The sequence below is a fragment of the Salmo salar genome, chromosome 27 (genome assembly GCF_965601325.2).
Source record: "Salmo salar chromosome 27, fSalSal1, whole genome shotgun sequence".
In the NCBI taxonomy this organism is placed as follows: Eukaryota; Metazoa; Chordata; class Actinopteri; order Salmoniformes; family Salmonidae; genus Salmo; species Salmo salar.
In genome coordinates, this window is record NC_138317.1 from 25280643 (window position 1) to 25294000 (window position 13358).

Here is a 13358-nt window from a genome sequence, read left to right on the forward strand (position 1 = left end):
GTAGTTGATGTTGTGACTGTTATAATTATGGTTTATTATGTAATGACAGGTAGGGGGTGCTGTGACTGTTATAGTTATGGTTTATTATGTAATGACAGGTAGGGGGTGCTGTGACTGTTATAGTTATGGTTTATTATGTAATGACAGGTAGGGGGTGCTGTGACTGTTATAGTTATGGTTTATTATGTAATGACAGGTAGGGGGTGCTGTGACTGTTATAGTTATGGTTTATTATGTAATGACAGGTAGGGGGTGCTGTGACTGTTATAGTTATGGTTTATTATGTAATGACAGGTAGTGGGTGCTGTGACTGTTATAGTTATGGTTTATTATGTAATGACAGGTAGGGGGTGCTGTGACTGTTATAGTTATGGTTTATTATGTAATGACAGGTAGGGGGTGCTGTGACTGTTATAGTTATGGTTTATTATGTAATGACAGGTAGTTGATGTTGTGACTGTTATAATTATGGTTTATTATGTAATGACAGGTAGGGGGTGCTGTGACTGTTATAGTTATGGTTTATTATGTAATGACAGGTAGGGGGTGCTGTGACTGTTATAGTTATGGTTTATTATGTAATGACAGGTAGGGGGTGCTGTGACTGTTATAGTTGTGGTTTATTATGTAATGACAGGTAGGGGGTGCTGTGACTGTTATAGTTATGGTTTGTTATGTAATGACAGGTAGGGGGTGCTGTGACTGTTATAGTTTATTATTTAATGACAGGTAGGGGGTGCTGTGACTGTTATAGTTTATTATGTAATGACAGGTAGGGGGTGTTGTGACTGTTATAGTTATGGTTTATTATGTAATGACAGGTAGTTGATGTTGTGACTGTTATGGTTTATTATGTAATGACAGGTAGGGGGTGCTGTGACTGTTATAGTTATGGTTTATTATGTAATGACAGGTAGGGGGTGCTGTGACTGTTATAGTTATGGTTTATTATGTAATGACAGGTAGGGGGTGCTGTGACTGTTATAGTTATGGTTTATTATGTAATGACAGGTAGGGGGTGCTGTGACTGTTATAGTTATGGTTTATTATGTAATGACAGGTAGGGGGTGCTGTGACTGTTATAGTTATGGTTTGTTATGTAATGACATGTAGGGGGTGCTGTGACTGTTATAGTTATGGTTTATTATGTAATGACAGGTAGGGGGTGCTGTGACTGTTATAGTTGTGGTTTATTATGTAATGACAGGCAGGGGGTGTTGTGACTGTTATAGTTATGGTTTATTATGTAATGACAGGTAGGGGGTGCTGTGACTGTTATAGTTATGGTTTATTATGTATGACAGGTAGGGGGTGCTGTGACTGTTATAGTTATGGTTTATTATGTAATGACAGGTAGGGGGTGCTGTGACTGTTATAGTTATAGTTTATTATGTAATGACAGGTAGGGGGTGCTGTGACTGTTATAGTTATGGTTTATTATGTAATGACAGGTAGGGGGTGCTGTGACTGTTATAGTTATAGTTTATTATGTAATGACAGGTAGGGGGTGCTGTGACTGTTATAGTTATGGTTTATTATGTAATGACAGGTAGGGGGTGCTGTGACTGTTATAGTTATGGTTTATTATGTAATGACAGGTAGGGGGTGTTGTGACTGTTATAGTTATGGTTTATTATGTAATGACAGGTAGGGGGTGCTGTGACTGTTATAGTTATGGTTTATTATGTAATGACAGGTAGGGGGTGCTGTGACTGTTATCGTTATGGTTTATTATGTAATGACAGGTAGGGGGTGCTGTGACTGTTATAGTTATGGTTTATTATGTAATGACAGGTAGGGGGTGCTGTGACTGTTATAGTTATGGTTTATTATGTAATGACAGGTAGGGGGTGCTGTGACTGTTATAGTTATGGTTTGTTATGTAATGACAGGTAGGGGGTGCTGTGACTGTTATAGTTATGGTTTGTTATGTAATGACAGGTAGTTGATGTTGTGACTGTTATAATTATGGTTTATTATGTAATGACAGGTAGGGGGTGCTGTGACTGTTATAGTTATGGTTTATTATGTAATGACAGGTAGGGGGTGCTGTGACTGTTATAGTTATGGTTTATTATGTAATGACAGGTAGGGGGTGCTGTGACTGTTATAGTTATGGTTTATTATGTAATGACAGGTAGGGGGTGCTGTGACTGTTATAGTTATGGTTTATTATGTAATGACAGGTAGGGGGTGCTGTGACTGTTATAGTTATGGTTTATTATGTAATGACAGGTAGGGGGTGCTGTGACTGTTATAGTTATGGTTTATTATGTAATGACAGGTAGGGGGTGCTGTGACTGTTATAGTTATGGTTTATTATGTAATGACAGGTAGGGGGTGCTGTGACTGTTATAGTTATGGTTTATTATGTAATGACAGGTAGGTGGTGTTGTGACTGTTATAGTTATGGTTTATTATGTAATGACAGGTAGGGGGTGCTGTGACTGTTATAGTTATGGTTTATTATGTAATGACAGGTAGGGGGTGCTGTGACTGTTATAGTTATGGTTTATTATGTAATGACAGGTAGGGGGTGCTGTGACTGTTATAGTTATGGTTTATTATGTAATGACAGGTAGGGGGTGCTGTGACTGTTATAGTTATGGTTTATTATGTAATGACAGGTAGGGGGTGTTGTGACTGTTATAGTTATGGTTTATTATGTAATGACAGGTAGGGGGTGCTGTGACTGTTATAGTTATGGTTTATTATGTAATGACAGGTAGGGGGTGCTGTGACTGTTATAGTTATGGTTTATTATGTAATGACAGGTAGGGGGTGCTGTGACTGTTATAGTTATGGTTTATTATGTAATGACAGGTAGGGGGTGTTGTGACTGTTATAGTTATGGTTTATTATGTAATGACAGGTAGGGGGTGCTGTGACTGTTATAGTTATGGTTTATTATGTAATGACAGGTAGGGGGTGCTGTGACTGTTATAGTTATGGTTTATTATGTAATGACAGGTAGGGGGTGCTGTGACTGTTATAGTTATGGTTTATTATGTAATGACAGGTAGGGGGTGCTGTGACTGTTATAGTTATGGTTTATTATGTAATGACAGGTAGGGGGTGTTGTGACTGTTATAGTTATGGTTTATTATGTAATGACAGGTAGGGGGTGCTGTGACTGTTATAGTTATGGTTTATTATGTAATGACAGGTAGGGGGTGCTGTGACTGTTATAGTTATGGTTTATTATGTAATGACAGGTAGGGGGTGCTGTGACTGTTATAGTTATGGTTTATTATGTAATGACAGGTAGGGGGTGCTGTGACTGTTATAGTTATGGTTTATTATGTAATGACAGGTAGGGGGTGCTGTGACTGTTATAGTTATGGTTTATTATGTAATGACAGGTAGGGGGTGCTGTGACTGTTATCGTTATGGTTTATTATGTAATGACAGGTAGGGGGTGCTGTGACTGTTATAGTTATAGTTTATTATGTAATGACAGGTAGGGGGTGCTGTGACTGTTATAGTTATGGTTTATTATGTAATGACAGGTAGGGGGTGCTGTGACTGTTATAGTTTGGTTATGTAATGACAGGTAGGGGGTGTTGTGACTGTTATAGTTATGGTTTATTATGTAATGACAGGTAGTTGATGTTGTGACTGTTATGGTTTATTATGTAATGACAGGTAGGGGGTGCTGTGACTGTTATAGTTATGGTTTATTATGTAATGACAGGTAGAGGGTGCTGTGACTGTTATAGTTATGGTTTATTATGTAATGACAGGTAGGGGGTGCTGTGACTGTTATAGTTATGGTTTATTATGTAATGACAGGTAGGGGGTGCTGTGACTGTTATAGTTATGGTTTATTATGTAATGACAGGTAGAGAGTGCTGTGACTGTTATAGTTATGGTTTATTATGTAATGACAGGTAGGGGGTGCTGTGACTGTTATAGTTATGGTTTGTTATGTAATGACAGGTAGGGGGTGCTGTGACTGTTATAGTTATGGTTTGTTATGTAATGACAGGTAGGGGGTGCTGTGACTGTTAGTAGGTTTATTATGTAATGACAGGTAGTTGATGTTGTGACTGTTATAATTATGGTTTATTATGTAATGACAGGTAGGGGGTGCTGTGACTGTTATAGTTATGGTTTATTATGTAATGACAGGTAGGGGGTGCTGTGACTGTTATAGTTATGGTTTATTATGTAATGACAGGTAGGGGGTGCTGTGACTGTTATAGTTATGGTTTATTATGTAATGACAGGTAGGGGGTGCTGTGACTGTTATAGTTATGGTTTATTATGTAATGACAGGTAGGGGGTGCTGTGACTGTTATAGTTATGGTTTATTATGTAATGACAGGTAGGGGGTGCTGTGACTGTTATAGTTATGGTTTATTATGTAATGACAGGTAGGGGGTGCTGTGACTGTTATAGTTATGGTTTATTATCTAATGACAGGTAGGGGGGTGCTGCGACTGTTATAGTTATGGTTTATTATGTAATGACAGGTAGAGAGTGCTGTGACTGTTATAGTTATGGTTTGTTATGTAATGACAGGTAGGGGGTGCTGTGACTGTTATAGTTATGGTTTATTATGTAATGACAGGTAGGGGGCGCTGTGACTGTTATAGTTATGGTTTATTATGTAATGACAGGTAGGGGGTGCCTGTGACTGTTATAGTTATGGTTTATTATAGTTATGGTTTGTTATGTAATGACAGGTAGGGGGTGCTGTGACTGTTATAGTTATGGTTTATTATGTAATGACAGGTAGGGGGCGCTGTGACTGTTATAGTTATGGTTTATTATGTAATGACAGGTAGGGGGTGCTGTGACTGTTATAGTTATGGTTTATTATGTAATGACAGGTAGGGGGTGCTGTGACTGTTATAGTTATGGTTTATTATGTAATGACAGGTAGGGGGTGCTGTGACTGTTATAGTTATGGTTTATTATGTAATGACAGGTAGGGGGTGCTGTGACTGTTATAGTTATGGTTTATTATGTAATGACAGGTAGGGGGTGCTGTGACTGTTATAGTTGTGGTTTCTTATGTAATGACAGGTAGGGGGTGCTGTGACTGTTATAGTTATGGTTTATTATGTAATGACAGGTAGGGGGTGCTGTGACTGTTATAGTTATGGTTTATTATGTAATGACAGGTAGGGGGTGCTGTGACTGTTATAGTTGTGGTTTATTATGTAATGACAGGTAGGGGGTGCTGTGACTGTTATAGTTATGGTTTATTATGTAATGACAGGTAGGGGGTGCTGTGACTGTTATAGTTATGGTTTATTATGTAATGACAGGTACGGGGTGCTGTGACTGTTATAGTTATGGTTTATTATGTAATGACAGGTAGGGGGTGCTGTGACTGTTATAGTTATGGTTTATTATCTAATGACAGGTAGGGGGTGCTGTGACTGTTATAGTTATAGTTTATTATGTAATGACAGGTAGGGGGTGTTGTGACTGTTATAGTTATGGTTTATTATGTAATGACAGGTAGGGGGTGCTGTGACTGTTATAGTTGTGGTTTGTTATGTAATGACAGGTAGGGAGATAGTACTCTAATAGGTATTGTAATATCCTAATAACATCATTAGATAAATACTTCTGTAGTCATCTACAAAACCTCCAAACAGGTAGGGGGCACTATTGCTCTTGGTTTCCAGTTAATTTAGCTCTAGTAGAGCTAACTAGTTAAGGAGACTGACTGAGCCTGTGTCCTGTAGGTGTGCTGGAAAGTCTCCTGGAATGTCATGGGAGCTGTGGTGTGTTATGGGACCTGTAGTTTTAATCCTGTGTTGTGATCTGTAGGTGTGCAGTGTGTTGGAGAGCCTGGAGCAGGAGTATAAGAGGGAAGAGGACTGGTGTGGCATTATGGGAGCTGTAGTTTATGTACTGTATATATCTGACTGAAACAGGTGTGCAGTGTGTTGGAGAGCCTGGAGCAGGAGTATAAGAGGGAAGAGGACTGGTGTGGCATTATGGGAGCTGTAGTTTATGTACTGTATATATCTGACTGAAACAGGTGTGCAGTGTGTTGGAGAGCCTGGAGCAGGAGTATAAGAGGGAAGAGGACTGGTGTGGGGGGGCTGATAAACTGGGTCCTAACTGTGAGTCAGACCACGTCACCCCCATGATCAGCAAACACCTGGAACAGAAAGAGGCCTTCCTCAAGGTAAGAACACACACACACACACACACACACACACACACACACGTATACAGCTATGACTCATGTCTCTAACTGTGTGTGTTTCTCCAGGCATGTACCCTGGCCAGACGCAATGCTGATGTGTTCCTGAAGTACATGCACAGGAACAGTGTTAACATGCCTGGGATGCTCAGCCATGTCAAAGCACCGGAACAACAGGTCAAGAGTGAGTATCACACACACACACACACACACACACACACACACACACACACACACACACACACACACACACACACACACACACACACACACACACACTGTGTGGTAATTCTACCTTTCACCTATTCCTAAATCAACCCCAAAACATCAATCTATCTAATCTAATGTAATCTAATTGCGGTCAGACATCCTGAATGAGTTGTTACAGAGAGAGAACCGTGTTCTCCATTTCTGGACCATGAGGAAACGACGGTTAGACCAGTGCCAGCAATACGTGGTGTTTGAACGCAGCGCCAAACAGGTACACACACAATTTACACACACACTCTAACTCTATCTAGTTCTCTCCATCTCTCTCCATCTCTCTCTAGCTCTCTCCATCTTTCTCTAGCTCCCTCCATCTCTCTCTCTATCTCTCTCCAGCTCTCTCTAGCTCTCTCCATCTCTCGCCATCTCTCACCATCTAGCTCTCTCCATCTCTCTCCATCTCTCTCCAGCTCTCTCTCTCTCTCTCTCGCTCTCTCTCTCTCTAGCTCTCTCCATCTCTCGCCATCTCTCTCTATCTCTCTCCATCTCTCACCATCTCTCTCTCTCTCTCTCTCTCTCTAGCTCTCTCCATCTCTCTCTCTAGCTCTCTCTCTCTCTCTCTCTCTCTCTCTAGCTCTCTCCATCTCCACCATCTCTCTCTAGCTCTCTCCATCTCTCTCTCTAGCTCTCTCTCTCTCTCTCTCTCTCTCTCTAGCTCTCTCCATCTCCACCATCTCTCTCTAGCTCTCTCCATCTCTCTCTCTAGCTCTCTCTCTCTAGCTCTCTCTCTCTCTCTCTCTCTCGCTCTAGCTCTCTCCATCTCTCTCCATCTCTCTCTCTCTCTCTCTCTCTCTCTAGCTCTCTCCATCTCTCTGTAGCTCTCTCTTTCTCTCTTTGTCTTTCTTACTCAAAGCTCTAACAACAGTCAAAATGGCTGTTCTATGTTCTTCCATTCTCTGTTTCTGTCCTCTCATCTGTAACCTCTGTCTCTCTCTTTACCTCAATGTCCACCTCAATGATCTGTGTGTGTGTCCTCAGGCTCTGGAGTGGATCCATGACACGGGAGAGTTCTACCTGTCAACACACACCTCCACTGGCTCCAGTATCCACCACACACAGGAGCTGCTGAAGGAGCACGAAGACTTCCACATCACAGCCAGGGTAGGAAGGAACACGCACACACACACACACACACACACACACACACACACACACACACACACACACACACACACACATATATGTTCACGCCATAATATTTTTTTTCCCCAAACATTACACATTTTAAATCAAACCCTATCTCTCTCCTCCTCCCTATCTCTCCCCCCTCTCCTCCTCCCCATCTCTCCCCTCTCTCCTCCTCCCCATCGCTCCCCTCTCTCCTCCTCCCCATCGCTCCCCTCTCTCCTCCTCCCCATCTCTCCCCTCTCTCCTCCTCCCCATCTCTCCCCTCTTTCCTCCTCCCCATCTCTCCCCTCTCTCCTCCTCCCCCTCTCTCCTCCTCCCCCTCTCTCCTCCTCCCCCCTCTCTCCTCCTCCCCCTCTCTCCCCTCTCTCCTCCTCCCCATCTCTCCCCTCTCTCCTCCTCCCCATCTCTCCCCCCTCTCCTCCTCCCCATCTCTCCCCCCTCTCCTCCTCCCCATCTCTCTCCCCCCTCTCCTCCTCCCCATCTCTCTCCCCCCTCTCCATCTCTCTCCCCCCTCTCCCCTCCCCATCTCTCCCCCCTCTCTCCTCCTCCCCATCTCTCTCCCCTCTCCTCCTCCCCATCTCTCTCCCCTCTCTCCTCCTCCCCATCTCTCCTCCTCCCCATCTCTCTCCCCTCTCTCCTCCTCCCCATCTCTCTCCCCTCTCTCCTCCTCCCCATCTCTCCCCCCTCTTTCCTCCTCCCCATCTCTCCCCCTTCTCTCCTCCTCCCCATCTCTCCCCCCTCTCCCCCCAGCAAACCAAAGAGCGTGTGAAGCTGCTGATCCAGCTAGCAGATGGTTTCTGTGATAAAGGCCATAGTCACGCTGTGGAGATTAAGAAGTGGGTGACAGCGGTGGACAAACGCTACAGAGACTTCTCATTGCGTATGGACAAGTACCGGACCAGTCTGGAGAAAGCACTGGGCATCTCATCTGACTCTAACTCCAAAGCTGTAAGTCAAGAGGGTGTAGGGGGGTCGGTGGGTGTGGGGACGGTGTGTGGGGGGATGAGGTGAGGTGTGGGGACGGTGTGTAGGGGGGTCGGTGGGTGTGGGGACGGTGTGTGGGGGGGTCGGTGGGTGTGGGGACGGTGTGTGGGGGGTGAGGTGAGGTGTGGGGACGGTGTGTAGGGGGGTCGGTGGGTGTGGGGACGGTGTGTGGGGGGGTCGGTGGGTGTGGGGACGGTGTGTGGGGGGGTGAGGTGAGGTGTGGGGACGGTGTGTGGGGGGGTCGGTGGGTGTGGGGACGGTGTGTGGGGGGGTCGGTGGGTGTGGGGACGGTGTGTGGGGGGGTCGGTGGGTGTGGGGACGGTGTGTGGGGGGGTCGGTGGGTGTGGGGACGGTGTGTAGGGGGGTCGGTGGGTGTGGGGACGGTGTGTGGGGGGGTCGGTGGGTGTGGGGACGGTGTGTGGGGGGGTGAGGTGAGGTGTCCATATAATGGTTGCTGGAAACCAATATGGAAAAATCATCTCTGCACACTGAAGATGGCTTTTAGCAGAAACATTGGTCCGTTCCCTAATAATAATAAAATAACTACGCTCTTTAAAAGTACTTTTTGGGTACACAATCTTCTGTATTTTTTGTAAATCATCTCGCCCCATGTCTCTCCCTCTCTCCCTGTCAGAGTAAGGATCTCCAGTTGGACATAATTCCAGCCACACCTCAGGGGTCAGAGGTCAAGCTGAGAGACGCGGCTCACGAACTCAACGAGGAGAAACGCAAGTCCGCTCGCAGGAAGGAGTACGTCATCACTTCCTCTTAACTTCCTGACACCGATTTAGATCAGTGACACTCATAATCAAGCAAGCCCAAAAGCCAATCAACCAGTCATCCCCACTCATCATCTCACAACTACAACTGTTGTAGCAGCACTACTACAGGACACACACACACACGCAGCCTCAACTAGACACGACTTTGACACGATTCATCCGTGTAAATGGACAGAGCAGAGGGACTAAAAGGATTCTATTGATAATGATATGAATCGAATCAGCAGAAGAGGCTAACCGTGTGTGTCTGTGTGTGCGCGCCTGTCTGTGTGTGCGCGTGTCTGTGTGTGCGCGCGTGTCTGTGTGTTCGCGCGTGTCTGTGTGTGCGTGTGTGTATGTAGGTTCATCATGGCTGAGCTGATCCAAACAGAGAAGACCTATGTGAGAGACCTGAGGGAGTGTACGGACGTAAGTAAACCTACTCTCTCTCTGTCTACCCCCTTACCTATAGTGGGATTCTGCTGCCAATGTCTGGCGCCACCTTGTGAAATTGTAACACAACACATGTGGAAAAACATCTGACCAACATGGAAGACCAATAACACAACACATGCACATATAACATGTAGGGTTGCCGTGTAGATTTCCATTAAATGCAGCGGCTGTGACTTGATGGATCTGATATATCTGGCCCCTCCATGTGTGTGATCTAATCCTCTCTCTCCATCCTCCTCCCTCCAGACGTACCTGTGGGAGATGACAAGTGGGGTAGAGGAGATCCCTCCTGGCATTGTCAACAAGGAACACATCATCTTTGGGAACATGGTGGACCTCTATGAGTTCCATCACAAGTAAGTCACTCTCCCTGGGTCATTCTCCCCGTACATCCACAACAACCTATATCCGCGTTAAGGTTCATTTCCAGTGCTGAAGCTATGTATACTAACAGGAGTTATTCTCTGGTTTTATGGTGTTTGCTCACGTCCTTCCTCTCTCTCTCTCTCTTCCTCCCTCTCCTCCCTCACTCATCCCTCTCCTCTTCCCTCCTTTTTCAACAGTATCTTCCTCAAAGAGCTGGAGAAGTATGAACAGCTACCAGAAGATGTGGGCCACTGCTTTGTCACCTGGGTAAGTGGGTGTGTATCTGTTCTTGTCTTTCTCAAGACAAGTGAGTTGGTTCATAAAATGGCCGAATGTAGGTTTGTGATCAAAATCAAATTGTATTTATCACATGTGCCGAATACAACAGGTGTAGACATTACAATGCTTACTTACAAGTCCTTAACCAAAAATGCTTTAAGAAGTCTTAAGGAAAAAAGTGTCAAGTAAAAAATAGAAAATCAAAGTAACTTGACATCTGTGATATAGATAGAGAATGATTTCTTAGGACAGGTAGAAATAATGATTTCTTAGGACAGGTAGAAATAATGATTTCGACAGGTAATAATAATGATTTCTTAGGACAGGTAATAATAATGATTTCTTAGGACAGGTAAAAATAATGATTTCTTAGGACAGGTAGAATAATGATTTCCTAGGATAGGTAGAAATAATGATTTCTTAGGACAGGTAGAAATAATAATTTCGACAGGTAATAATAATGATTTCTTAGGACAGGTAATAATAATGATTTCTTAGGACAGGTAAAAATAATGATTTCTTAGGACAGGTAGAAATAATGATTTCTTAGGACAGGTAGAAATAATGATTTTGACAGGTAATAATAATGATTTCTTAGGACAGGTAAAAAATTATTTCTTAGGACAGGTAGAAATAATGATTTCTTAGGACAGGTACAAATAATGATTTCTTAGGATAGTTGCAAATAATGATTTCTTAGGACAGGTATAAAGACTTAATATCTCTACTTATATGTGATTGGTAAAAAAAGGAAACGTATGTCTTTTTTTAAATTGTATTTATTTAGCCTTTATTTAACTAGGCACTTTTGAGTAGCTACATTTGTTTTAACTCTTTGTTATGTATCTGTGTGTCCAGGCTGATAAGTTCCAGATGTACGTCAACTACTGTAAGAACAAACCAGACTCCACCCAGCTCATCCTAGAGCATGCTGGACCCTACTTTGACGTGAGTATCCTGCCCTCCAATTGGCCCATACTGTGACTGACAGCTCCCTGCACCCAATCACACCCAATGTGTTTCTCTGTGTGGGCGTGTACAGGAGATCCAGCAGAGGCACCGATTGGCCAACTCCATCTCCTCCTACCTGATCAAGCCTGTTCAGCGAATCACCAAGTACCAGCTCCTGCTCAAGGTAACCATAGCAACCCAATGTTATTAAGCACATACACAACGTCTACAAATGTTTGTTTGTATTTGCTTATGTTTACATTGTGATGAGCAGGGATGTAGGGACATACCTTTTTATTTGGTGAGTAGCTTTTATGCACCCATCACGCTAGTTAGCATCAGTGTTTACGTTACATGCCATCTCCACCGGCGTTCAGCTCATCTTTTTGTTCACCAGTACATCCCAGGTTATGGGTAATCCCCCTAATGGACTTATTATCATTCACAATAAATATGACGTATTTGCTTTCAAAGGGTATTTGTTGATGGTACCTCTCTGGTGTATGTAGGAGCTGCTGACGTGCTGTGAGGAGGGGAAAGGAGAGATCAAGGATGGACTGGAGGTCATGCTCAGTGTCCCCAAGAGAGCCAACGACGCCATGCACCTCTCAATGCTGGAGGGTGAGAGGCACACACACACACACACACACACACACACACATACACACGTGCGCACACACACACACATATGCACGCACGCACGTGCACACACACTTTCAAAGTCAACAATGCTTATGCGCATACGCATGGTGAAGTAACTCTTTCTTTAACTCTCTTCCTCCTCCCTCCCCCCTCCCTCCCTCCCCCTCTCCTGTAGGTTTTGATGAGAACATTGAGTCTCAGGGAGAGTTAATCCTGCAGGAGTCCTTCCATGTGTGGGATCCTAAAACTCTGATCCGTAAGGGACGCGAGCGTCACCTCTTCCTCTTCGAGATGTCCCTCATCTTCAGCAAGGAGGTCAAAGACTCCAACGGACGGAGCAAGTACATGTACAAGAGCAAACTTTACGTGAGTACAACTCTCTCTCTCTTGTCTCTCTCTCTTTTCTGTTTTAGTCATTCCCTTTGTCTGTGTCTCTCTCTCTCTGTCTTTCTTTCTCTTTAGTTGTCTCTATCTCTGTTCTGTTTCTGGTGTGTCGTTGGCTAGAAATAAAATGGCAGTAATTTGTCTCCCTCTCTCCAGACGTCAGAGTTGGGGGTAACAGAGCATGTTGAGGGAGACCCCTGTAAGTTTGCTCTGTGGGTGGGACGCACCCCCACCTCCGACAACAAGATCGTACTCAAGGTAAGAACAGAGAAGAATACCTCACATCCCTCTCTCCTCTCTCCTCTCCCTCTCCTTTCGCTCCTCTCCTCTCTCTCTCTCTCCTCGCCCTCTCCTCTCCTTTCTCTCTCTTTTCTCTCTCCTCTTTTCCTCCTCTCTCTCCCTTCTCTCCTCTTCTCCTCCTCTCTCTCTCTTCTCTCTCCTCTCCCTCTCCTTTCGCTCCTCTCCTCCCTCCTCACCATCTCCTCTCCTCTCTCCTCACCATCTCCTCTCCATCTCCTCTCTCCTCTTCTCCTCCTCTCTCTCTCCTCTCTCCTCACCTCTCTCCTCTCTCCTCTATATATCCTCTCCTCTCTCTGCTCTCTCTCTCTCCTCCTCTCTCTGCCTTATTACTCTCTCCTCTCTCCTCCCCCCCTCTCTCTCCCCCACTCTCTCTCTCCCCCTCTCTGCCTTATTACTCTCTCCTCCTTTCGTTTACTTCCCTCTCCCCATCTCCCATCTTCTCTTTTCCGTCTCTTCTCTTCTCCTCCCCCCTTTTCATCTCCCCCCTTTGATTGCATGACTCTATGCTGCTGTCTGGTGGATGTGAAGCTTCCTATGAGCCTTCGTATGTGCTTCTCTGTTTCTTGTTTCTCTCTGTATCTCTCTCCCTCTTTCGATCTCTATACATATGTTACTTGGGTCTATCTCTCTCTCTGTGTTCTGTCTAATGACTGTTCTATCATACAGTCTAG

The 13358-nt window shown here is 44.4% G+C and overlaps 1 protein-coding gene across 9 annotated transcripts in view; it reads left to right on the plus strand.

The window, feature by feature from the left end:
* Positions 1 to 13358, plus strand: part of LOC106588786 (triple functional domain protein) — a 116595-nt gene that overhangs the window by 76285 nt on the left and 26952 nt on the right. For all 9 annotated transcript variants that reach the window (XM_045709540.2, XM_082970131.1, XM_082970132.1 and 6 more), the window contains 14 exons: positions 6002 to 6151; positions 6239 to 6353; positions 6535 to 6650; positions 7415 to 7537; positions 8315 to 8512; positions 9183 to 9298; positions 9672 to 9738; positions 10012 to 10121; positions 10329 to 10398; positions 11269 to 11358; positions 11453 to 11545; positions 11871 to 11982; positions 12179 to 12369; positions 12544 to 12645. In XM_045709540.2, coding sequence (XP_045565496.2) covers positions 6002 to 6151; positions 6239 to 6353; positions 6535 to 6650; positions 7415 to 7537; positions 8315 to 8512; positions 9183 to 9298; positions 9672 to 9738; positions 10012 to 10121; positions 10329 to 10398; positions 11269 to 11358; positions 11453 to 11545; positions 11871 to 11982; positions 12179 to 12369; positions 12544 to 12645 — 1653 coding nt within the window. The remainder of the gene's footprint in view (positions 1 to 6001; positions 6152 to 6238; positions 6354 to 6534; positions 6651 to 7414; positions 7538 to 8314; positions 8513 to 9182; positions 9299 to 9671; positions 9739 to 10011; positions 10122 to 10328; positions 10399 to 11268; positions 11359 to 11452; positions 11546 to 11870; positions 11983 to 12178; positions 12370 to 12543; positions 12646 to 13358) is intronic.